This window comes from Trachinotus anak, unplaced genomic scaffold (assembly GCF_046630095.1).
Source record: "Trachinotus anak isolate AG129_WGS33_773 ecotype Australia unplaced genomic scaffold, CSIRO_AGI_Tana_v1 ptg000002l, whole genome shotgun sequence".
NCBI lineage: Eukaryota > Metazoa > Chordata > Actinopteri > Carangiformes > Carangidae > Trachinotus > Trachinotus anak.
This window is the reverse complement of record NW_027273853.1, coordinates 23,196,609-23,223,463: the sequence shown is the minus strand read 5'-3', so window position 1 is coordinate 23,223,463 and position 26,855 is coordinate 23,196,609. Positions and strand designations below refer to the sequence as shown.

At 39.9% G+C, this 26,855-nt stretch overlaps 2 protein-coding genes across 2 annotated transcripts; both read right to left on the bottom strand.

Moving 5' to 3' along the window:
• Positions 1-197: 197 nt before the first annotated feature.
• Positions 198-20,025, bottom strand: anpeplb (alanyl (membrane) aminopeptidase-like b). Its single transcript, XM_071506839.1, has 21 exons — positions 19,678-20,025; positions 18,223-19,515; positions 17,391-17,530; positions 17,093-17,226; positions 16,735-16,855; positions 16,195-16,349; positions 15,885-15,998; positions 15,533-15,676; positions 14,824-14,889; positions 13,273-13,338; positions 12,992-13,140; positions 11,730-11,809; positions 10,913-11,046; positions 9,160-9,215; positions 8,505-8,652; positions 8,260-8,348; positions 7,928-8,035; positions 6,429-6,596; positions 6,119-6,259; positions 4,067-4,130; positions 198-2,093 (listed from the first exon to the last, which is right to left on the bottom strand). The coding sequence occupies exons 2-21, from the start codon at positions 18,828-18,830 to the stop codon at positions 1,947-1,949; spliced, it is 2,832 nt and encodes a 943-aa protein (XP_071362940.1). The 5' UTR covers positions 18,831-19,515; positions 19,678-20,025; the 3' UTR covers positions 198-1,946.
• Positions 20,026-20,175: 150 nt separating this feature from the next.
• LOC139637897 (uncharacterized) lies at positions 20,176-25,301 on the bottom strand. The gene is made up of 3 exons (XM_071506854.1): positions 25,011-25,301; positions 23,648-24,284; positions 20,176-23,067 (listed from the first exon to the last, which is right to left on the bottom strand). Exons 2-3 carry the CDS (start codon positions 24,209-24,211, stop codon positions 22,480-22,482), a joined length of 1,152 nt encoding a protein of 383 aa, XP_071362955.1. The 5' UTR covers positions 24,212-24,284; positions 25,011-25,301; the 3' UTR covers positions 20,176-22,479.
• Between the last annotated feature and the right edge of the window lie 1,554 nt (positions 25,302-26,855).

Sequence of the window (26,855 nt, the reverse complement as noted above, 5' to 3'; positions counted from 1 at the left end):
ACCCACGGGACTGTTACGTTTACAAAAAGTGAGGCATTAATTTGTCTCTCATTGCACTCTCAATCGCACCATATATATATATATATATATCCCCATTATCAACATCATAGGCATCTTGTTATTATAGATCACATAAAGTCAGTAAACACAACACACACAATTTTCTCCAGTTGATGTAATGGATTAAAGGACTCAAGTTTAACATGATATTCATGTTTTATTATTAAAAATAACAATTTCAGCAACATACAAGAATAATTTGGTTCATTGATTACAACATATATAAAACACATATAGACATGTTTACTTCAACAAACAGATGAGGCTCTGTCCTCTGGCTGGTCTGGAAATTAGCAGCAAATTTTAGCTGTCTGTTTTTCCACAAAATTCATATTTGCCATGAATGTAATTTATCAAATGGAAGTTTCAATCCATACCTCACTGTCAAAGCGTTGATTATAAAATTGATGCTACATCAGCATCATGTGCAAAATCACAAACGGCGGCATAAAGATCTTGTTACTTTGACATGAATATACTGTATAAATAATGTGTATATGTGTATGCGCTATATCAGGGGTGTCAAACGCACGGCCCGCGGGCCGGATAAGGCCTGCGAACAGGTTTAACATTAAACATTAGGTTAAACATTACGTGCTTTGGCACCCTCATTGCCCCAAAATGTCTCTGTCAAAACAGAGAAAAGTGGACACAGAGTGCAGAGTGTTCCAAGAAAAGTGAACATCCTCCTATTTATTCACGGAAATGAACGGGAAAGCTGTGTGTTTGGTGTGTTCACAGCATGTTTCGGTGCTGAAAGAATATAACCTCCGTCGCCACTATGAGACTCTTCATTCCGACAAATACAACAACTTTCAAGGACAACAGAGAAGAGAGAAGGTGAATGAATTGTTGGCGGGTCTGAAGAAACAGCAGTCTATGTTTACTCATAGCCGAGGAATCAGTGACGCTGCAGTGAAAGCTAGCTACCGAACCGAGGAGTTCGTGGAGTTGGTGCCAATGACGGATACCACAACAGCAGCTGACACATTTTATCGGTATCTATTGCCAGCTTAGCCCAACTTGACAGCCCTTGCTGCAAAAGTGTTTGGAACCACATATCTTTGTGAGCAAGTTTTCTCTGTAATGAGTGTCAATAAAACAAAGCTGCGCTCAAGGCTGACGCACAAGCACTTGAATAACATCCTGAAATTGGCTGCCACTCAGGATGTGATGCCTGATATTGATGCACTTGTGAAAGCTAAAAGATGCCAGGCTTCAGGAGCAAAATAAACAACAGGTGACCCCACTTAAAAAGCTGCATGGGACACTGCACCCTGATACAGTTCTGGGAAAATGATTGTCTTCTGTGGAAATTTAAAGAAAGTGAACAGTGTGTGATTTACTGTAATAATATCAGTCGTTTCAGTTCATAAGTTTGGTTTGTTGAAATTGTTCATGTATTGCACAGCTTATCAGTTAATAGTGTATTGTGTTCTTAAAATTGCACTTAGTTACTAAGTGTTTTGTCAAGAGGATTATTTGTTATGTGTACATTTTCAGAATGTGCTTGTTCTATTTTGGACGAAAGTAAAGAAAAAAAAAAAACAATCTGAAGTTCTCGTTATTTTTAAGTTATTATGCCATGATTTTACCGGTCTGGCCCGCTGGGGAATACATTTTCTTCCATGTGGCCCCTGTGCTAAAATGAGTTTGACACCCCTGCTCTATATAAACACTGCACATTTCTTTGTGTGCTGGAAATTGAATCTCTCATTTCATTATTATTTTTCCAGTTCGTTTTCGTGCCGTAATAGACCAGAAAATGAATCATGACCAGTTCTTTTTTGGGAAGTGGTCTCAGGGTTATTCAGCCGCAGAGATGAAAACTGTTCACACTTCTGATCTGTGAGGCTCTAAAACAATGGAAGGTGGTGTCTTTCACTCTACGAAGCCGTCGCGCTTTCAAACCACTCTTGTATAACCTCTTTGTAATCGCTGATCCACTGGATGTTGACTTGGGTTTGCTCTAAGGCCTGGTACACGGCCCTGGTTGCAGAACCCAGGCTATAGTCAGTTGCAAACCGCTCCAGCTGCACAGACACAAACAGATGTAGTGATGTTAGGGCATTGTTATGCAAGCACACTGCATCCAGCAAAGAAAAACAGTGAGTCCGATCTTATAATAATGACATATCTTCCTCATAATTAAAAGAAAATATAGACATAATTCAAATATATTGCAATCATACCCTACAATAGAAGACCAAAATCAGAATTAATCTATTCTAATCCCAAGTGTTCCCTGGGTTGCCAAAGCCTGATTACTCTGATTATTCCTTATTCCTCTTTGTCACTGAACTCACTTACTGTCCAAATACTATTAAAAACAAATCAGTGAGCCACACCCGCGCACTGGGACGTGATCCTTCATTACCATCAACACTCAGACCGTTGTTCAGTTTGACCTAGACTCACATACACCATCCTGCTGTTTTAATGCATAATTCACTCCTGTTTAAGTAACATTTGATAAAAACTGTGGATGAGAGCAAAACAAGCAAAACAGTGTGACTCATTGATGTTTTCAGGACAATTCGAGTATGTATGTATGTATGAATACTTGTTAGCAGGATCAATTTATTTGTTGGATATGGATTTGCTTTCAATAAGAAAAATATACCCTTGTCCTTTGAGGGGGCTATTTGTTCATTTTGTCAAATGTAGTTTCAGCCATCGTTGCGTTTACAAGACAAGAGGTTATAATACGCCCTCTGCTACAGTGAGCTGCTATCACAAAGTGGCGAGAAGGGTTGGTGCTAGCTGGTTAGCATGCTAACATGACACTTTTAATATTGGTGTTGCTTTCCACCGCTGCAGACAGCTCAGTAAAGGAATAAAGTTTGATGTTGAACTCACAACGTTTTGTCTAGACTGATAATAAACAGCTGTTAATGCTAACATTGGCTATGTAGCAATAGTAAAACTTACATATAGCTCCTTTAAAAAGAATACTGCATGTAAAAGAATCTTGCACTTAAAATATAATTCATACTTTAAAAGGAATAGAAAAGTGCTTTGCTAAGTAAGCTATTATTTACAGTAAATAATACAATATAGTGGTACAGAGAATAGTTCCCTATTTTCCCAATAGGACACTTCGTTCTCTAAATGCAGGTCTATTTGTGGTTCCCACAATTTGTAAGAGTAGAATGGGGGCAGAGCCTTCAGCTATCAGGCTCCTCTCCTGTGGAACCAGCTCCCAGTGTGGGTTCAGGAGGCAGACCCCCTCTCTACCTCTAAGATCAGGCTTAAAACTGTCCTGTTTAGTAAAGCTTATAGTTAGGGCTGGCTCGGGTATGTCCTGACCCACCCCTTAGTTATGCTGCTATAGAGCTGGACTGCTGGGGGATTCCCATGATTCACTGGACGCTGTCTCTCTCTCTCTCTCTCTCTCTCTCTCGACTACTTTATGCCATTAACTTTGTTTTTTTTTTTCTCTCTCCTGTGGTTTGTGCTTCTCCTCTCTCTCCCTCTCTCTGTCCTCATTCTGCAGGTCTCTCTGCCTCTGGAGCAGCAGAATCCAGATCCACCACGACTCATCATTACTATTAACCACTGTTACCTGTCATTATTATTGATAACACCATTACCTACACAGCTGTTCCTGGTCTCTTCTTGAATTGAATTGAACAGGTCAGCAGATGACAACAATTGTATCATGAATGTATATTTATGGAATTTAGACTTCTGATGGCCCAGGGGAAAAAAAATGTCTTAATCCTTGTACTTTGATACAAACAATTCCTATTAGCAATACTAGTCATGTAGCAATAGCAAAACGTATATATAGCTCCTTTAATTAAGAAATGCCATAGCAAGAGTATTTTTGAGTTAGTCTTAACATTAGTAGAATTCCTGATGTCAGAAAGACCTCTGATAAGATATCAGGGTGTATCTAGGTGCTCATTTTTACTCAATAGCTGGTGCGTGACTAGAAAGACATTCATTTGACGTCATTGCACATGGTATTATCATGTGAACATAATAAAACATGAGTGATTACCTCCTCTAGTTCAAACTGTGTTGAGAACCTGCTGGTCACCCCCTCAATCAGCGCGGGTGTAACCCTGGTGTCAGAGAGAGCAAAATATGAGAAACAATACTTTCAATACATATAACATATAACACAACGCAGCTCAACAGCAGCACAAACTGCAGCCTCTGAATGGATTACAGTTAAATAAACATGTCTCTAAACAATTTCAATAAAAACTGAACTTTATAACCTTCATAAAAGCCAGGTTTTATTGCTGTTGAATTAATTTTAGTTAGACTTTAAAACTGTAAACTGTAATCAATATACAGTATATTCTGAAAAACATTATTCATACTGATACTTATTCACACTTCATACTCAATGGTCAAAATGTGTATTCCTTGCAGGAGAATTGTTAAATCCCTGCTGATTAGCTGATTTAGATCAATCTCAGGCGTCACTGTTTGCTCATGAAATGAAACCTTGTCTGTTATGTATATTCAAACTGATACTTATCAGTTAAGCTTCCTGGTTACAGTGCAAACAGTCGGGATTTTATCAAGGAGGGTTAACGATAAGCACTGATTAAACAAGAAGACCTTTGTACTAAATGACACATACACAAGTTTAGTGTTTTCCTTTATGGTCCTGCTTGTTTATTGAAGGGACTTGATCATGAATCACTTCAACGTCAAGAAGCCTCTGTAAACTACAGGCTCTCTGATCCCTGTGATGTGGCAGTGAGTGGCAGTGTCTCCGTAAAGAAAACACTAACAACAGGAGTGCTGTCTTCTCGCTGGTGTACAGCGGGGGGCTGCTCTTTAACTTATTAGAAGATACAGAGCTGTGAGGTGGTAGAGGTCTTCCCTGACTACACCAACATGTTTGCTATGATTATTGCCTTTTATCATGTGGCTGTGTAATCAGTGTTTTATCATGTAACTGTGTAATCAATGCTTCAAGCTCTATTGCAGAAGCATAGAACAACCCTGACACACGAAGCTGCATAATTGAATTTTTTTTTTTTTTTTTTTGCCCACCTGGAAGTGCCTGGTAATAAATTTGGTCGCCTTGTCCCGAAATCTGTGGGTTCTTTGAATGGGTTCTTGGTCAGATGATACCCCAGTCATGATTTCGTTAAGCTTTTATGTCTCTTGAAAAAGTGGTTAACAAGTGGCTGAATGAGACTGCAGAGGTTGTCGGGGACAATAAACTTCATCACACCTAATATAAAAGGTGATCTCCTCACCAGTCCGCCTTTACAGCCTTGTTATGTTTATACTCGCACTTTTGCAAACTGTTACTAACTTTCTAAGAGGCTTTGTAGAAGAAGTAAGAGTTAAATAAAACTACAAGTTGGAAGGTTTAGTGGTGGTGACGTTGAAGTTATTCAATGGTGGAGTAGTTCATTTATAGCATAGCATTAGCTTTTTACTTCTAGCTATTGTATTTAGGCTTCGAACATGGTGTTGATTAGTGAAGATTACCCGCAGAGCAAGTGGTGCAAAGTGGTGTTTTGTTTTTTTTTAACTGTTTTTCTGCCTGCTGTGGCTGGACATATTGTTAAACTGCAGTTTTGCAGGCTAAAACTTCTATAAAACTGAAGGGAACTGCAAAGTCAGGAGATAATTGTTTGTGGTTTCGTCACTAAGAGCGACACCTTTCACATAGCAATAGTCTGAGACCACTTCCCTGGACTGCATTGTGTGGTCATATGATTTATTGTTAATTTTAAAAAATATTGATAGTGCAGCTTTAAGATTAATTGGTCTCATCTCACTCTGGATTTAAAGGCAAACAAGAGAAAAGGTTGACTGTTTGATTAAAGCTGTACTAATCAATACGTTTTATATCATAAATCGTTGAAAGAACCACATGTAATATGAAAAGAATAAAATGGATAGCAGTGACACAAAATACTGCCTATTATCAACCTTAAACCATGTCTGCCATTCCAAGTCTATACTGGTTAAACCCAACTACACGATCTCAGATACTTGTTCATGACTCAGAAAATAAGATATAATCTGTAAAAACCAATATGAGAGGCAGAGAGGCACAGTCCAAATAGCAACCTACCCCTGACTGACATAGTCCCAGTGTGCTCTGACAAAGTTCCAGGCCAGCGCCTGTCCTGCCACGTTCCTGCCGATGTAGTTTATAGTGGTGCCAACATCCATCAGACGAATCTTCTCAGGATTCAATGTGTACTCCAGGTATCTGCAAGACAAGGAAGACACTGACTAGCTTAATGAAATGTTTGGGATTCATTTTATCACAAGTATGACCATAATGAAAGGAGTTGTTATGTGCACAATATTTGATTTTTGATGAATCATGACTTGAAGTTTAATCTTGGGTGTGTCCTTGATGTGTTTTTTGGCTTCACCTGTTGAGCAGCCAGATAATCCTGGTGCAGGACAGAGCTTTGCGGAGCTGGTCTTTCTCTGAGGTGTCACTGGAACTCTGATACTTTTCCCAGGCAAACTCCCACTCTTTCTTCCCACCATGAGCCACAGCTTGGCAGTAGATTACAGACCGCAAGTTGACGTGGATGCTGGACAACACACACAAACACACACTTTTATTTTACACAAATTGTTTTCCCCAAATCAGAAATATCTCATTTTCAGTTTTCCAGGTGTCCTGGACTGTTCACTTGACATTTTTGTGAATATGTTCTCCATCTGATCTACTTTGGTGTATATACAAACATTTCAAGGGATCACACCGGTGGATATTGTCTGTATACTGTTAGAGATGTAGACACTTTTATGAAAAAATGTCTCCATTAAAAAACTAATTTTTTACATAGGAGATCGATTATGGTCTACAGGTGTCAGTCTTCCTTCAATCTCAAGCCTTTGAAGGTCTAGATTTAACTTTAAAGGGGCTATTTGTAAATTTTCTCTGCCACCAAATGTGTTTTCTTGCTGGGTTGGTGGTGGTGATCATTGCATTTACGAGACAAGACGTAACAATATGCCCTCAGAGCAGCACTTCGTCTTCAGCAATTGGAAAGTGATGAGATGGGCTGGGGCTAGCTGGTTAGCGTGCAAACTTCAGTAGAAGAAAAGACGTGATAGAGACAAGAATTAACACTGGAGTTACTTTCCACCTCACATAGCTCCTGTAGCTCAAGTGGAGCAGATGCTGTTGAGTCTTGGTGTGCAAACACACTGTCAGCTCAGGTCATTTTTATTATAATAGCCCAACACTGCAAATTTGCTACAATATGTACAGCATACAACACCTTCTGTCCTCACACCCTCGACTCAGACGAGGATTCCACAAATTCAATATATTATACTGTACATACAGGATAACATTATGCCATTATACTCTACATATGCACACAACATATATACATCCACATACTAATGTTGGCAAGTGCAAATGCATGAACACATTTCCATGCATGTATATAGATGCGTGTTTGTCAAAGTAATTAGCATATACAATAAACACATTTAATGAAAGGTCAGTGTCTCTGTCATTTAAAGTTGCACCTGGGGTCCAAAAAGCACTAGAGTTGTTTGTTTGTTTGGTGATTCTCAGTTAGTAGGACCAGAATCACATCCGTCATGGTCTCGCCACTTTGTGATTTAGCATTAAAATCCTGCCAAGTGCAGCTTTAAATATACCCACAATGCATAGCGGTAGCAACAGCCATACACACAACATACAAAAAGTGATTAAATGACACCTACCTTTACTAATCATTGCTGGAAAGTAAAGCTACAGAATATAATAAAAACTATAACAATTAGTCAGTGTTTTACAAACCAATTACTTACAGCACAATAATGTAAGTTAAGGGTATTTTAAAGAAGACGAGCGTTCAAATTTCAAATAATTAATTATATACTTATCCAGTAATGTTCATACTTGTTGGTACTGTTGTTCATCCATAGGTCAAACATCTTTTTAGCCATTGTCACGCATTCAGGGAGTCCATTGGAACATGCCAACTGTATGGCGAGGATCTGGTTGTGCCTTGGGATGAAGCACAGTAATTTTGTTTTATATGCATATGTCCATTGTATAGATATTAAATAAGAGTGAATGTAAAGTAATTAATCTTGATGAAGACTGAGAAATGCTGTTGAAAGCTCTGATTAAAGTGGCTTGAGTTAAGATTATATTTATTTTATTTTATCAGCTAAACATAGCACTGACAATGTAACCTTGAGGGATCAGTAAAATTCATTTTTCCTTACTGTAAGGAGTGGTCATCTGGGACTGTTGAATTGTCTGTGTATTTCCTGAAGAAATTGTACAGTCCTCTCACCTGTTCCCGGAGGTACGCCTGCAGGAAGAGACATCTTTACAACAGAGTTTCTGAAATACGTGCAGCAATATGACAGCAGGCCATCACATTTAGTCTGTTACATCCACCCTCCAGTAATGTAGTTACATTTTTCATTTTGAATATCACAAGTTAGAAAAGATATTAATGACATACCTGCATGGGTCCATACACCTCAGTGCGGTCAAACATGAGGACAAAGTAATCAAGGTTCCTAACAGCTGACTCCCAGGGAAGGTACGCTGTCTCGCTGTAAAGGAAGCGAGTGAAATTCAGAGCCAGAGTCACGTCGACGAGTTTGGCCCTGAGAAAAAACAGAGATCAGATTTTGATTAGATCAGGGTGACAAATGAGGTGCAACATGACCTTATTTCAATCATGTTTTCTAAATTCAGGTAAAGAGATTGGCATAAATATAGACAGTGCAACAGCGTTGGGTCTGTGCCCTTTGTACGAACAACCACACTACAGATGGTGTGGGGCCCTGCCCTCTGCAGTTAATTTTAATTGCAGATGAAAGGCACAAGCCATAAAGTCTCTAATATCTACCACTGTAACTTATATACCTTCAAATGAGGTAGCTCAGGTCTGTCATGGTTGCTTCTACCTTTCTATATCTACATTTCAGCTGAATAATGGGCTATAATGTACTATATTGAATATCCCAGAGAAACGTGCAGCAAAGGACAGCATTGCGCAGGCAACAGATTCCCTCATTTAGCTAAAATCATGGAAAATGAAATCATACAGACCTGGATAAACAGCATACAAGTATACTGAAAAAGGAGGCCAAAATAGTCAGCGTCAGTACCTTGCCAAGTTAAATGCATCATCAATAAGCTGCCCTCTGTTCATGAGTGGGATCCTCTGGAAAAAAGAGCAAGGGGCAGACATTTGAACCAAAGAATTATCTGTTTTAATATCACATTAAATTTAAAGTTTTCAGAAAGTCAGAAATCAACCCAAAAGCTCAAGTAGAGTCTAAGATTTGTACAGACAGTTTCTTGTTCAAATTGCCATATAATCCAATGATCAAGAGGATTTTCAGTGCTTTAGAAATGGCAGAGTGTCAGTCAGTTGGTCCACCACTTTGGTCCAGAGGGACATATCTCAACTACTATTTAATGGATTTCGTTAAAATTTCATGCAGACGGCCATGTTCCCCAGAGGAGGATTTTTAACGATATTATGGATCCCTTGACCTTCTACCAGCAAGTCATAAAACTATGACTGGTTCTGACTCACGTTCAAGCTACTCAAGAAATTTCTGTAAAATCTGGTGCAGACATTTGTGTTCCCTTCACGATGAATTGTAATAACTCGGGTGATAAAATCTGACTAATGGCTCAACATAATGACCTTTGATCTGCTGGTTGCACTAGAGGAATAGTCGGGGGATTGGTAAAGCCATTTGGATTCATCTTCCGGGGATCACAAATCACTGCAAACCATCCAACAGTCGTTAAGACATTTCAGTCTGGACCAACCAGCCTCCCGAGACATATTCTACAACAATGTTAAACAGATGTTGACGACACAGATTTGAGATCACAGCAGGTTTGTTGGGAATCGTTATATTTGTTCATCTTGTTCTTAGTGAACCATATTTTCTGAATGGGTTCAAGCCAATGGTTTTGGTTGTTTTTTGTGAAATCGTGCATGACAGTGCATTGAACCGATCATGAAAATCAACATTTGGAAGGGGCCAAGTTCAAGTAATGCAGGTTCACATTTTGGATTCATTAAAATTCATCTAGTGCATGATCGAGCCAAATTTAACTGCCAGTAACTTTTGAACCATTTCACCTGTCAAAGCATTTATTTTCCCCAGAGTTTCTTTCTGGAGTCGAATCCAGTTGTGAGCAGTCTGGCTTCCTTCAGCCACATCAAGGTGGTCCAAGCCTCACAATAATGCAATACTGACTGTGTGAACTGACATACCCTGATAAAAACATTACCAATCAAACCTTTATCCCCAGTCTAGCTGTCAATAGTAAACCTCATGATCTGGACTCTGTTGTTTCCTGGTTTATTTTGAAAACACTTTCCTTGTGTTACTGTCAGTTGTTGCATCCTGCCTCTTTGTGATTACCTGCTCTGTCCCCCTCACTCCCTGTGAGTTTGTCTGCGTCTCCTCATGTTCTCTGTGTAAATTTGTTTTAAAAATTAGTTCTTTAGTTGATTATTCTCTTATTCATGTTTTTGGTTTCCTGGCTGCCATCTAATCCACCTGAATGACTGTAATTGTATTTCACTCACTAAGGAGTTACTTAACTCATCCAGCTGGCGTCTTTATGTGTCTGCATTTGGATCTAAAAATCAGTTAACTATGACCAAATCAACAATCAGGGAAGTGTGTTAACAATTTTCTTAATTTTGGATTAATGAGCTAAGATTTCATTTATTTCACCATTCTCTAAGAACTTTAGGGCAAAGCCCTCAGGGAGTATATTGTTGTAATTTAAGTTTCCAGTAAAAAGCATCTCATGAAACGAACAGTATCTAGATGGAGATTAATTTCTGCTCAGTTGATTCGCCTACTCAGAGTTTGGCTCAGTACTCACATCTGGGTTTGTTTCCAGCTGAGTCAGGAGGGCTTCCCAGTTCTCTGGGTTGTAATTGACTCTGTAGTATCCAACGCAGTTCACGTTTACCAGGACCCACTCTCCATTCTTAGAAATGAATTCGTCTCTTTTTACTGTTTAAAAGACACATCTTGGTTGAAGGTAAGTTATACTTTTTAAACTCATTACAAACCATAAATCAATAGCAAAAAAAATGTAAAACTAGTAGAGCCAACAGGGCATCTTGTGTATCTGCTCTGCTGGTCTGTCTCATCACACTTCCAACTGACTTGTACTCGATTAAAAACCATCATGACGTACCTTCATATGTACGTCCAACAATCAACATTTTGTTTTGGAACAAAATTTTGGATGAAACTGAGATTTTTTTTTCTTTTTTGTCAAATATGAAACCACAGTTGAGTTTTTGGAGAAAGAAGGGGCCAGATGTACTAAGAAATTGGCACTGTGCAAATTTGCAGTGGAGTTTTGGCTTAATTTTTGTTTCCATGTTTGTTCTTCTTCTCTGTGTTTACAGAGACGAAAACTTTTTTTATGCAAAATTGACAGTTGTAAATAGCGTGAACTTAAGTCGGCAGAATACATAATCATCCCATTAACATGTCTCTGCCTATTTTTTGTGCACTCTCACTTAAATGCATGTGCAACAAAGAGAGAGGTGCATCCTATGCTTACTCGCACAAATGAGACGCAAAATGTGACTCAACTCCCATCTGCGTGTGAAAAATTGGCACAAAACCTTCAGTGCATCTGGCCCAAAGTGTTTATTCCAATGCTCTGTGGTATACTCTGTTACCTGGGCCGCGCTCATGAAACCATTGAAGAGGGACTACAGATGCATTTGACATGATTCTCAGCGGGATCGACCACAGAAGACTAAATGGACAGAAAAAAGAACAAGAACATTTGATGGCAGGCTTGGGATGCTAAAGATCCAGGAAATGATTAAGGTTTTATACGGTGAGCAATGACAAAGCATTTTTAGTAAAAGGTGATAAAGGTACAGTGATGTGTAAATCTCCTTCACAATAAGCAGATATCTGCAGAACCATCAAGTCTCTGAGTCTGAGTTATGGTCTGCATATGGCCAAATGCAACTTTGAACCAGGTCACGGTGGCTTAAATTATTATGCAACTCACCATGGCAGTGTTATGGAGTTCACAGATACACAGCACTGCTTCAGATGGCCAACTGCAATGATTTCATGCAGGCCTGGCAGAAAAATACTTTCTCAACAAGCCGGCGCTAATGTATTTTGCCAACTGAAAACAGACACAAGAAACTAACACTGCGACAACTACTCTCAGATGGAGTTTGACATAGTTAAGTGACATCACACTGGAGGACAGATTTATGATTCAGCTTTGGTCTCTGGAGAGACATTGAAGTGAAGGTAACCTGTCTTCTTTTTAATCCTGGCCTGAAAGTGCCACGTTCCTGTGAAATGTTTTCACATTTTTCATCCAGGGTTTGTCTTCGTCGACAGTGGGTTTGTCTGAGATTTCACTGAAAAGCAGCTGCTCTCTGAGGCCCGTGAGGCCGAAAGTTGTGGGCTGAAACTGAAACAACGAGCTTAAAGTTGCTAAAAAGCTCTGTAGAGCTGAGTGATACAAACATCACATTTGTAATGGATTCATTGTTCATTTAAACATATTAAAAGTGTAGCTTTTCATTATGAAGAGAAAAGGCCCAGTACTGAGCCTTGTGGGACACCACATTTAACCTTTATATATTCAGATTTAATTAAATTTGGTGAATACTATGTCATGGTTTATTATATTAAGTGGTTTTTTTGAAGTTAATAAATACCCCCTGCATGTACTTCTTCATTGCTCACCATATAAAAGCTTCTTACTTCAATTTTGTCATTAATGCTTAATGTTTTATAGAAAGTAAAGACACTGGTCTACACTTTTCTTATCTGGAAAACAGGTGTTGTACATAGTAAATACTTAATATAATTTTTGTAACCAAACTGAAAACTGATGCCCGTTTTACATGTTTTTTTTTTTCATAATTTCTAAACTTCTAGCATCTATTGGGCCTTTAGCACAAACCTAGATTCAGCAGAGTCATTGAAGAGGAATTGCTTCTGGTAGATTTCTCCATTGGTAGTGTTGATGGTGATGACAGGGTAGCCAATTTGATTGGTCCAAGTGTCCATCACCTCGGCAACTTTTGTGTGATCACCATCTTCATTGACAGCCTGCAAACATGTCACAAGTCACTTAATATTTTGCCGTATAAATACTGTTATCTACTAATTATTACTCACAGTCAAAAAATCTGCAACCAAAACTTTCCATGTAAAAGATTCTGACTTAATCTAAGACCTAACCTTTTGTAAATACTCCCAGAGGTCGTTCTGGTCAGCATTTTTGTCTTCAAACTCCTGGAGGTACATCTAAAACACAAAAAGAGAGAGAGAGAGGTAATAGTTGACAAACTTCATCCTGCAGTCAGAACAATTATTTTCAAGAGGAAATTTTGTATTCACAATTGATATTGAAAACTGGATGAAGATTTCCAAACACAGCTGCCAGCAGCAGAGCACACGAGGTTGTAATGTTGAATTAAATGTTTTGCTGAAAACTGGCTACGGTTTCAGCATGACATAACAGTGATTAACCAGGTGTCGCGGGTCTGCAGAGGAGTTTCGGATCTCTCTGACCGTCTGCTCCATCCCATGGGGAACATACAAAACCCTTATTGATTTTAGGCTCGAGCTAGTGGGAAGGAGAAGTGGATAAAAACATTGTAGATTGTGAACTGCCTTTTCTCTCTGCAACAGACATAAACCAGATGTTGGAATGTTTGACTTCGGAGAAACAGTAATACAGTGTTATTGTCAACAGATCGGATTTGGATATACGATGGATATTTTGTTTATTGATGTGCAAATAAACTTATGTAACTTACTCCATGACCACTCTAAATTGAGAGAGGTTTTGTTGGATTAGCAATGAATTCAGTCCAGTGGGCAAATTTGCACAAATAACGTAAGGGATTCTGTCTGAACACTACAGGCCCGGTCAAACAAATCAAATCTATACTTGTATTTGTGAATTAGGCAGTGCTATAGGTTTAATGACATAGGGGCTTCCTCACAGGTAACCTAGCTGGTAAACTACTGTGGTTGGCAAGTTTGTGATAGGCTGGGAACATGCTAGTGCTACTCAATCACAACAGCTTTCTCAGAACCAGTTAACTTTACTTTCTTTGGCCCAACAAAGTCTTCTTATACCAAATGTTTCTGAAGAGGCTGTAGCAACATGAGACTGTGCACCAACCAAAACAGCTCCTTTTCATCCATCTAAAAAAAAAATTGTCTATGTGGCACTAACAGTTGTGAGTCTCCAAAGGGGAAGTGAAACCCTTGACTGTGTTGGTTGCATGTGGTTTGCTTTTCTTTTTTCTTGAATTCAGTAAATCTTTGGTTGCAAAAGTGAACCAGGAATACACAATACTACGCAGACGGTTTGTGTGATTTATGAAGCAGATGTTTTTATTTTTTTTCCTACTGCAAACTGAAGCATCAATTTAGTAAACTGTGGTGTGGTAGTTTGGTTCCCCGCCCATGTTGTAAGTCATGTCATACCAAATTGACAAAAAGGATGGTTCTCAGAAAAAATAACTTTGCGAGGACACTGCACTGGGTCTGTCTGGCATGTCAAGCAGTTCAGATAATGGACGAAGAAAGCCTTTTGCACTTTACTCCTTTCTACTGCTACCTTTTGTGTAACCTCTTAAATTACATTTCAACAACTCTCTGGGACTGAGAGACACTGGCAGAAGAGAGCCTTTGAATCATTTCTTCCACACGTCCATTTATAAAGATTACAGCACAACTTCAGAGCCAATCTGATTTCAGTTCAAAGTTAGTGCTTACTTTGATCCCTTCCATGAAAACTCTTTCTTCCAAGGCGTCTGCCAGCATTCTCAGCACACTTGCCCCCTGCAGAGTAAACAGCAAATACGCAATTATATGAGTAATCATGATTACACAGATACAGGTGCAACTAAACGCCAAAACACACTGCCGCTGAAAGGTCAAAGAATGAGGAGAACATTCCTAGATTCTGGCTGTTATCGTCCATTATGTCTGTGGAGAACGTATGTAGGCTATATGGGCCAGATTTGGGCCAAAGAATCGGTTGTATAGTGGGCCAGAAAAAAACAAACATGTGGCACAAGTATGGGCCATATTTATTTTGCTAGGTCGAGAAATATAAACAGTTACACGACCCGTAATCATCTCATTACAAAAACAGTGGGAGTACAGATATTGCCATAGCTCTGCAGATTGGCTCTTCAGATGAGAAATCAAGTTTAAGTAGCAGGTTTCAACACATGATTTTAAGTTCATGTTAGTGCTGCAGCGCGATATTGGTGCCAGGAGTGGCACTTGACATCATATAACATGTCAGCGGAAGTGTGTTTTTGGCTTAAAACAGAGACCAAAAAATCATATACCTTGTGTAAAATCAAAACTATTTGATAGTGATTACATGGCTATGTGCACTTCTGTGCTGCAAACTATTGCTATTATCATAAGGAATGGTGTGCATTTATTAATAGACTTTTTTTTTTACTCCTACCTTACTGTAGGTTATTGCATCATACATCGAAATGATTTCATAACTTGTCTGGACATCTTGCGGCGGAGGATTGAGAGGATGGGATGAGGCCAGAGCATCCTCCTCAAATGCTGCGTGGAGTTCATCCATGAAGAATGTGTCTTTCTAAAAAAAAAAAAAAAAGAGACAAAAACACAGTACGTGACTCCTTTGTTGTGTGACACGTTAGCCTTGCCCATTTGCAACAAGCTGTCTTTTCTGTGTATACTGAAATCACTGTGGTTGACACAGGCTGAAAAGCTTTGCAACAGGAAAGAAAAACTTCAACCAACCAGAATAACAAATGTGTGAAAAGATGTAAATCCAAACTTACAATGTTGAATAAAGGCTCGACGTGATCCACTGCTAAGCAGGACATGTAGGTGGCAAAGCCCTCTTTTAGCCAGACTTGATTCCACCATTTCATTGTCACCAGATTTCCAAACCACTGTTGACAAAATGAAAAAGAAATTGTCAGTACAGAAGTTTTATTCCAACCATCCATCCTGTGTTACACTCGGACTGTTAAGTCTCCTGAATCTACTCACAAATAGATAAAGTCAGGTGCATCATCCATAAAATTGATCTCATAAAATTTTCATTTTTATTACGGTGAAAACACGAAGAGCTCTTTTTCCTCTAACCTGATGTGCCAGTTCATGTGCAATGAGGGTAGCGATCCCTTCCTTGTGCAACAGCGAGGATACTCCTTCCTCATAGAGCAATGCTCCTTCCTGGTATGTCACCAGTCCCCAGTTTTCCATTGCTAAAGGATTTAAGTCTGGCAGTGCAATTTGATCTAAAGGAATCACATAGATATGGACAAATGAAAGTATACTCATAGAAATGTTATAAGGTAGTGGCATCTTATACCACCCATTAATTCTTATTATTATTATAATCTTTTCTTATATTTTCTCTTGTACTCAAATACAGTACTCTGAGTACTTACTTAATTACTTTCCATCACCGCTAATACAATTACTTAGCCTTCTGCATGCATGTATTTTAATATTGTTCGACTATTTATATCCCGATCCAGGAATCAGCCGATAGCCCACAGAAACTGTTCAAATGCATTTCTACATAAGCACACTGTCAAAGTGAGAGCCACACACTGGCAATGAGGTGATTGACTTGCATATATCGACACATTCATTCACTTATAGCCAGAAAAGTTTTACCTAGTTTATTCGGCACATAGTTTATTCCAAAATGTTTCTCATAGAAGCTGAGAATCTCTCCGGTGATACTGGCTGCATAGTCAGCGTGTCCTTTGGCAATGGCCTCAGGACGAGCATACGTCTGTATGAGAAAATCACAGGAGATCAAAGTAGATAAAGTACAGACACAAAGAAAAAGTGATGGTGACATTTGAAAGTTAAAATAAAGAAAAGAATAAATAAAAAAATTTAAAAATGGTGAAAATGGTTTAATTATTGGATAAAGTTTTGGATATATCAAAATCTCTTGCAGGAGTTTTAAACTAGCCAAAACAATAACTTTAATCTCTTTACCTTGAATCTAGAGTAATATACATACATTGATAGTCACACGTCCAGGTGTGGAGGGAGTTGCTTTAAAGTTTGAAACCGTGAAGGCAAACAGGTATGTTGACATCTTTGGTGTTGGATGAAAACTAGTGTATTTCCAACCATCATGACTGTTACTGGAGGCTGAGAGAGTAGAGACAAGGAAGACCAACATAAGGAAGGACATCTGTTATTCTGTTGTCACTGTTTGTCATCTGTAATTGCTGTGTGACTAGAAACCCAATAAACACACACACACACACACACAGTTACAGTATATTGTACTTGGTATAATCCGATTTTTTCACCTTGGAGTGCATTTCCCAGAGCTGTTGTGTGTTGCCTGTGGATGATGGTCACATGGAACACAGCCTTGAATTCTGGCTCATCGAAACAAGGAAACACACTCCTGGCAAATGTTGGCTCAAGACTGGTGGCGGCAAGGAACCTATAAAGACAGTCAACATTTCATCAACAGGTGCTTATGACGGAATACAAGATTTTTAAAAAAATGATCCAAAAGTGATCTGAATTAAAATGGAGAATCCATGAAAAACTACTTTTAGTTAAATTTGAAAGCACTGACAATGTGCCTTTGGGTCTTTGGGGCAAGCAGTGTTCATTTTGTCTCCACAAAGTCCACAGCACACACAGAAAGCCAGATGGTCAATTGCATATTTGGGACCAACAACAGCAAGCACATACAAACATCAGCCAAGACCACTGAGCAGCATCTTAGTGAACAGCACCAGTGTTTTAGTGTATACATTTAAATAAGTTTAAAAGACATGAGTGAGCGGTAACCAGGGGAACATCTATAGGTTGTCCCAGGACAGAATAGAATATAAAGAATGTGACAAACCCTGTGTAAGCACATTGAGCACCCTGCCTATGCCCGATATGATAAAGGGATCACTTACAGTAATTAGACGACAATAAACAAGTACACCAATGCAGTTTGAATTGTTTGAATAAGATTAGTTTGTTATTGTTTCCTTTTTTGTTGGACAAATGAACAAATTCAAGCAGATAAATTAAAAATGAGCTTGACAGAATTGTGTCATTTTACAAGTAAAGTCAAATTATGCACACTGAAACTTGAAAGCTTTAAACTTATACTTGTTTTTTTCTTTAACTTACCTTTCTGCATTGGTATCACCTTCATAAGCAGGGACACCTTCAGTATAGGTGCTTAAATACAGCCCTTCGAGAGTGTCTAACATCTCTCCCTTGAAAATCAGAGACAAGCTGTAGTTCCCTCCTGCCTCCAATTCATCCTTCAACTCGATCACGAGAAAGTCACTTTGGTCTTCATGATGCTTCATTGAAGAAACGCCAATCATCCCATTTGTGTCTTTGTTCATCACCATGGGATTAAAAACGGTCAGGTCCATGCTGTGGAGGTAGATGGTTTTGGTCCTCTGGACACAGTGAAAGTTGACAGTGGAGTTTCCAGTGAAGAGCAGCGTCTGGTTGGGACTGGTGACATTGGGCCTCTCAATGATTTCGGTGTAGAGGTGAGGCTGGAGGAAAACCTCGTAACTCTCAGGTAAGAGATTCTTCGGCAGCCGCATGACAGGTGGTGGTCCTGCGGTGGTGGATGGGATGGTTGGACGGGGTGTTGGGTTCATTTTAGCTCTCTGAGTTTGGTAGAGAATGGTCATGCCTACGAGGCCGCCGATGGCAGAGACAGTCACGACAACAAAGAGGGCTGCGATAGCCTTGGAAATGTGGACCTCTTTCCCCATGGTGACTGCTCAGTCCTGAAGGTCTCGTTGCTGGACTGGTAAAGATGAGTCTGGCAAGTCTTTGAGCTTGTCAGCCTCTGGTCTACAATGACTGATCAGAACACGTCCAAGTAACCTCCCTCCCATAAACAGGGCTTGGCCTTAGCAGTTAAGGATCTGCACTTAGATTAGGCATTAACTTGGGCATCGCCAAAGGAGCAAAGAGTAAGCTTTATAATGTTAGGAGGGCGATGTTCATTGGTCTTGTAGTAGATAATCAGTCAGATAGTGCTCCTAGACATCTGGTGGTGGTTACTGTGGTCTTCCCACTAATGCAGGGGTTAGGTAAACCTCAAGGAACACTTTCTCCTCACACTGTACTCTCCAACCCATCACACACAGACTTCCTCACAGTCCCTCTCTGTGAACGCAGCACACACTGAACGAACCATCATAATCACATCCCCGCTGGGCACTACAGCTGCTGGTGAGAAAATCAGCAGCATCACCTACATTGGTAGGTGAAGTGCTTCAGAGTTTCCAGTTGCAGCGTCCTTTCCTCCAACTGCCGTCATCCAGCGACCAGGTAAAACCACTGCAGAGGCTCAGATGATGGCTTCCATACATAAATGGAAATACAGATCCTGTGAGACTGACAAACTCCCCAACAAACGAGAAGCATATGAAGGGAGGAGTGCTGAGTGGGCTGCATAAGAGGGGAGGAAAAAAAAGAGGAGGAGAATAGAAAATGGAGTGATTTAGGGAATCGCTGAATTAGCTGGAAAGCCCCAACTTCAGGGAGCCATGACCACCACAGACACACACACACAAACACACACACACACACACACACTCACTCAGAACTCACCTCAGGAGAGGAACTGTAGAGAGACAAATAGGCAAAATGCCAGCCATGTAGGAAAACAGGGCCTAAGCTGGGTGAAGTGGCGCTTATTTGTCCTGAGATCTGATGTTCCTGTTGGAGGGTCGTGGGGATCAAATCAACACGAGCATAAGATGGCACAACAATGAAGGCAAATCATCATCACAGTGAGGCTTCGAACCACATTCCTATTTCGGACTATACATAGGCCTGTTAGGGACTGCAATGATTTTTATACACTTGTGAGAGACACTTTTTGGTGTTATATTCAATTCCACCCATTCAGTCATGTAGTCAACAAGTGTAGCAACGCAAATAAAAAAACCTAGAGACAATTCTCTGGTACATACTTAAAAAATATATCGTATTGGATTCTAGAAAATTCCAAATATAAATGATTAGATTTATATGTGGGAAAAAAAACTCTTATGGACCAGATGTTACAACATCTGCCTGGGTGTTCTACTCACACACTGGGATATATTGTTTTCAGGAAGGGTTTATTCCTTGGACAGCAGGAGATCTGGGATCAGAACTGTCATCAGTTAAATTATTCATGTTTCTCTGTGGAACTTTGAGCTGATGCCACCCACAAACACACACACACACAGACTCGCAAATAAAAATAAAGAGAGTACAATTACTTATGAAGGCTCTTGTGAAATGTTCTACACTCAAAAGTTTCACAACATCAACCAAATCTCATACATACATTGATATATTCTGGAGAAAATAAATACCATCAAACACACATCTGCAGCACAAGTACTGGAGTGAATTGATCAGAATGCATTGGTTTGAAGACATGGAGGTGCACTGGTGCAGTTGTAAACACACCCATGTTTCTGTTTGCGAGACCTTTGGGAGAGAAATCCTGTTCGCCAAATCTTTGAGAACAAGGTCCTCTACTGATTAGGAGGGTAACTGCAGAAGGCACTGACTCCATTTCCTCTACTGTCAGAAGCAAACGGTTGAGGCTCATGATAGGAAAAAAAGGAATGAGAATAAAATTTCACAACTTTTCATAGTAAATAGTAAAATATCTGGAATCCATGATCACAAACTAAAACTTAATCTACTCATGAAAACAGCTGGAATTTGGTCACTTGCTTTCTACAGTGATTTCAACGACAACAACCTTTCATAACAGCAATGGAAATGTGCAAAAAGTTTCCAAATGTCATTTTAAGACAGGCAGGTTAAATGTTTTAAAACCTCATAAGATCGATACATTAGCTATCTCTGCTTTGAAATAAAAATATATGATGAAATTCCACTAACATTACACATCAACAATAAAACAACCCAGGAAAAAACATGTCTGGTGTAAACTTGTCCAGCACTGGAATGAACCCTGGGTCCTGACAGGCTGTGATTGGAATTACACCAGATTAATACTGTCAGTCTAAAGGTGCTAAGTATTTAGCAGTCAAGTCAGAGCGACGATACAGAACCAGCTTGGGTTTTCAGGTCATTTGGAGTCAGGTTTTGATTTTACTGACCGAGGCTCAGCACCCAGCAACTCTGAGAAGTGTTTTGGTCCTGTACTGTGCCTTCACTTGCCACAGATTTTTCTTTTGTTACTGCAATTTACATACAACTAACGTGGTCCATGAGCAAATGATCAGTGCTCAACTGATGTCTTCAGCCCTTTGTGCAGTTTTCTAGTAAAGGGCTCAGTTTCTTTACAGCTTTGCCCTTCAGTTAGAAACAGTAAATGACTGTGTGAGGATAAATACAACTGAATTCAATCAATAACCAAAATAATAACAACAGTAAAATTACAGTACAGTACATGTCAGTTTTCCACAATTGAAAAATGTTATTGTTGTTAAGCTGATACAGAGAAGAAAGGCATAATATTTTCAGATATTTCAAGAATAAACGCATACATTTTCTTTTTGTAAAAACTGAATGTTTTGGGGGAAAAAGTTGTAATATTATATTGTAGAATATATTTGTGATATTTGTAGGCAATAAGCAATCAGGTTATTTCAAGAAGAAAAGTCATGATGTTGTAATTTTGAAAGTATAAAAAAGTGATATTTTGATATTTAAATATTCTAAGCGGGGAGACTTTTACATCATATTATGAAATTCTCTTTAAATTACCATTTTTATGTTATTACAGCATTTCTGATAATGAATCAGGGATTTATTCTTGATCACGTTTATTTTTCTTGAAATTCCTCAATGCTGACTCAAAAATAAAATACTAGCTTTTTTCTTGAAATATTTTGCCTTTAGTCTGGATGTTTGTTGTTTCTTCCCTCAACAGTACGCTGTCATAGTTTTCTGTTTCAACAGGCTAAGTTTAAAAGACATTCTCCACAGCTTGGAGGAGCCAATACACTCGTCATTTAGTCTTCTTTTCATAACACATGGGCCCTGCACTCTTCTCTCAGATAAAGTTGTTGTTAATTTTGTCACTTTTCCAGCACAGAGCTCCAGTGGAAATGAATCCAGGGCAGCACAGCACAGTACAATAAGCTTTTTGGAGATATTGGACACACAAAATAAAACAGTAACAGTCATGCTGTTCATCATTGTCTTGTCAACATTTAAGAAAGTGTTTCCGCATTAACAGCAGCTTACTGTTTGGAAACAGCTTGCAGTCATTTGATTTCACTTCAAGTCTCAGTTTTATCTGCAACTATGTGTCCCCATGAATGCATGTTCAGTTCATTTAAACACGCTAAAAACAGGGAATGTAAAGGCAATATATTGCTTTCTTCTGGAATCAACCAACCAAAGACCAAGTGCAGGGTGTCCTTCATTTACAGCTGACTACCACAGCCAGCTGTCTAGATGCTGAACACAGTAACAGGACTGTTCCAGGATGGCAGACAGCTCCCCATAGCTCTCCTCTCTCCATGTAGGAAGGAGCCTCTCATTGTTCAGTGCCTGAAGCTTCGGTGTCCCCTCCCGGAGGACGTGGTACAGGCAGGGCCATCGGTGCTGAATCCTCAGCCTGGTCCTCCGGTCAAGTGTGATACCGCGGACGATCTTCTTGGCTCGAAGCTCACGCAGGGCGGGCAGCTTCAGACAGGAGAAGACTAAGCCTCGGTTGGGCGACACATCCAGGAACTCCAGAGACTGCGACTCCAGAGTGTACGAGATGCCCAGATGCCTCAGTGGCACCAGGATTTGTAAAGTCAGCGACTTCAGGTTAGGCAGGGATTTGGTTAGAGTCTGCAGCGTCGAGGGAGTCACTCCTTTGAAGACCCAGAAGTATTTGAGCTCAAGGACTCTGAGCTGCTGGAACTGGGTGAGTAGCGACACGGACAAATCAGACCAATCAAAATGAAGCCGCATCTTAGAGATACGTGGGCAGCTGTGGGTGAGTTTGGTCAGCAGCTCCTGGAAACTGGTCACCTGTCAAATCAAATCAAAGAACCATGTGGTTGGAGATTTTTCTGTATAACAAGCAACATGTCAGTATGCACAAAAACATCTCATAACAGTGATCCAAGTACAGGTGTTACTAATAAAATTAACGATGGCTACGCTCCCAGTCGGCCATGACAGTTCGATGGCCCTGGTACTGTACATCCTGGCTGGCTGACATGGGTCAGTGGCACAGAGCCATTGTTATGTTAATACTTAGACCCGTGCTTTTCTTGATGTGCTGAAACTAGTGCAGCTGAATGGATTTCAGCCATCATTCATTTTATTAATTACAACTATTCTTTTCCAACTGTGATATGTCAGAATGTCTTCTGTCTTCTGGGTCTGATCATTTCCTTACACAAGAAGTGTAATTACTCTTTGGAGAGGGAAACTCAAACTAAACATAAGTTTGCTGTGTGCAGTTGACAGAGGTCAAAATACTTATAAGACTTCTGGGTGTTTATGCTACCTCTTGCTACAATTAGGAGATACACAGATGTGAAGCTGCATCTTACATTCTAATCTGGATTCACGGTGGAAACTAAAATCAGCAAAAACTAGTTACCTGGTCCATTTTGGTAATGCTATCCTGGTGTGAACTGGAGCTGGAGTGGACCCTGAGATCCAGCGGCTCAAGAAGAGTAAAGGTCCAGTTGAGGTCTAGGTGGCTGAGGTCTCTGCAGTGAACATTATCCAGCAGGTGGCTCAGCAGCTCGCCCCACTTGTTGCAGCGATCCCCCAGATCGAAGCTGGCCTTCAGAGTGAGCAAGCTTGCCCGGCGGGAGATGAGGTGGTGGGTGTAATGGTGGACCCAGGATTTCCACCTCTCGAACTCACGGTTGGAAACAAGCAGCCCCTCTTGACCCAGATGAAAGACGCCGCGACGGGAATAGTCAGCTACCCGCCACAGCTTCCATGAGCGGACAAGACAGCTCCAGCTCAGGCAAACCAGGGCACAGCTACACTTATCCACCTCATTCAGAAAGGCCAAGACATGCAGCTGGCACTCCACCGGCAGGAGGTTGAAAGGGAAGTAGTCATCCGCTGCTTTCCGGCGGCTGGATACAGGGACCAGGGGTCTTTTTCGTGGTGACATGATGACAGATGAGGAAATGATGTTGGTGGTCATTGGTGGAGGTCAGAATCTCCACCAGTTGGTCTTGTGGTCTGGCTCTGCCATAAATATCTCTGGCCCGATGAGTCTTAAAGTTAAAGAAAAGAAACAGACACAAACTTATTTACAATGATGACTTTTTTGTTTCAAATTTTCATATGTTATTCAATGATAACTCCACCTATTCTGCTTCACTAGGTGGTCTACTTTATGGCATGCTTTTAGCTACTAAACATCATCAAATTCACATAAGCTCATACAGTGCTTGTAAACTTGGAGTTCTTCCCCCAAAAGACAGAAAACTAATATGTGTAGTTTCATTAGGATGTTAAATACAGATCTTCTTTGACTTATTTGGCTGTATTTTCAGCTCTTACATATTCGAATCAGGGACTGACTTGTGGTTCAGCTTGAACCTAAACTTAATTTTGGTGTATACTTTTAATTTAATATCTCATGGCTTCAGTTCGACGGTTTTCAGTTGATGCAATCGTACCATACGTGAATTCTCAGATTAGGTAGCTTTAGTTAGTAACTGTAGAACATTAATAAATATCCCGTTTAGGAAAACGTAAAAGTAATGTGATATTCATGTGCTCAACGTTATCGAGGCATTAAATCACAGTTTAACGGAGTGAAATGGTCGGTTTGTAACACGAGTCGAGGTCCGTTATTTGCTCTCGCTTGCTGATAGCTACCTTTCAGCTTCTGTCAAATGAACATGTGCACATTCAAAGACTTACACCTACATATACTATAATGGGAACTGTGTGATTGTTTTGCTCTATTATCGAGACAAAAGTCGCGTCGTTACCTTTTGGTCGGACAGGCTCCCCCTCGTCCTCAGTTAAAACGCTAACTTTGCTAGTAGTTAGCAGAGAGGAGACAAAGGAATTTAAAACATTAAAGCTAATTGCCGCGTACAGTTGAATATTTTTTATAAGTTTGCTTCATATCCGAATGTATTAGTATCTGTAAAGCTAAGCTTTTACGAATGTAACACCTAAAACTGTAAAGAACAGTACTCAGTAACTAGGCCGGCTAGTTAGCCGCGGAACAGCTGAGTTCTGTTGTTGTTTTTGTTGTGGCTCGTTGGTGATGGCGTCATCAAAATGCGTTGGGTTGCGTGTTTTGTTCCCTGGCGTCGCACCACCGGGCGGGGGTTAATGTTTGAAAAGGAAGGCTTTAGGAGAATACTTGTTCCAACCTCGATGCAAAGAAAGAGCATTTGTGAATTAATAAACACACAACAACAAACATTTGTCGCTGATAGCCAGTGTCTGAGATGAAAAGCTTAAACGGATTTGGGAGGGAAGAACAAGCGCCCTCTGTTGGTTGCACGCAAAACAAGTAGTGTGGACAGAGCGTAGCTTTTCTTTGTCTGTTGTTTGTTTCACATGTTGTAATTTATGTATACTTGTTCCACTGTAATGCACTTTTATTTCTCTAAAAATGTGTCTGAACTGTGAATTTGCTCCTTGCGTTGCAATGCTATTCTATTCCTAATTTGATTGGGATTATTTTTTTCACCACCAGATGGCACCGTGGGTTTGGTGAGTCAGGTTAACTGCTTCGCAACCTCAGCTGGCATCCTCTGAAACTGCCCGCTTCCTCCCAGTGTCTGCCTTTGGGCTTTGCTTGAACAAATGGTCCAAACAGACCATATTTCTCAGTTTAATGCTACAAACTCTGACGACATACTACAATAGTCTGGTATATAAAAGTCATGTCTTCTTTGTGCCTTGGCGACACATTTCTCTATTGTGCATTTCTTTGTACAGCCAGAGAAAAGCAAGAGTGGGTTTAAAAAAAATACATCCTTGGAGCATTATCCCATACCTTAATACTATACACAGTGGCTGCTGTGATGCCAGATTTCTAACAGAGTAGAAGAGAACAGACATAAATGTGAAGCTCAACCTGTGACAGATGTTTATGTTGCGTTCAGGGACTTCCTTGAAAGTCCGCAGAAGGATTTAAATCTCCCCCTGTGCAACATCGCTGTGGGGCATTGTTTGACGAGCTCCTCCAGTGCTTTGTTCTACCAGCATGTGCAGGTGGACTCATCATTAGTGCACGAATAGACTAATGAGCAACTCCAGAGGGTGATTACAATTCGCAATAATGTGCCAATAAATATCTGACTTATGCAGGTGTCAAAATGTTCAAAACACATTATGCAAATGTTTTAAGAAGCAGCAAATGCAGTCAGTGTGTCTGTAACACCTTCCTCACAATAGGCCGACGTGAAAAATGTTAAATATAAACAAACCATGTTTTGTTTTGGCTGCAGTGAAAACTCCCCAGGGTACGTTCAAGGAAAACAGAATACATCGGTGTTTAATATTGCTTGTTATGCAGATTATATGTTGTACTACACTTACATATAACAAGTATATGAGTACAAGCCCGAGCGTGCTTCTTACATATTCAACATTATATCATAAAAATAATACAACAATACATACAATACAATAATACATATTAAAATAGAAAGCATGTTTGAAAACCTTTAAGATATTTTTGACAATGGCAAAAAGCAAAATGCGAAGACGACAGAGCGATAAATTACAGAAAACTAGGCTACGTTACTTTTCTATGTGACGTCCCAATTGTCCGATGTCCCTGAAGGCCCCATGAGATTTGTTGTGGGCCTGCG

Bases quoted from the DNA above. Each gene is read 5' to 3' on its own strand.
- anpeplb (XM_071506839.1), bottom strand. From the start codon at position 18,830: ATGGGGAAAGAGGTCCACATTTCCAAGGCTATCGCAGCCCTCTTTGTT. The intron at 11,810-12,991 runs GTTTGTGCTAAA...CTGTCCATTTAG, and splicing joins AATGACTCTGCTGAATCTAG to TCTTCTGTGGTCGATCCCGC. The intron at 8,349-8,504 runs GTATGTCATTAA...CTCTTCCTGCAG, and splicing joins AGGTGTATGGACCCATGCAG to GCGTACCTCCGGGAACAGGT.
- LOC139637897 (XM_071506854.1), bottom strand. From the start codon at position 24,211: ATGACCACCAACATCATTTCCTCATCTGTCATCATGTCACCACGAAAA. The intron at 23,068-23,647 runs GTAACTAGTTTT...TTGATTTGACAG, and splicing joins GCATTACCAAAATGGACCAG to GTGACCAGTTTCCAGGAGCT.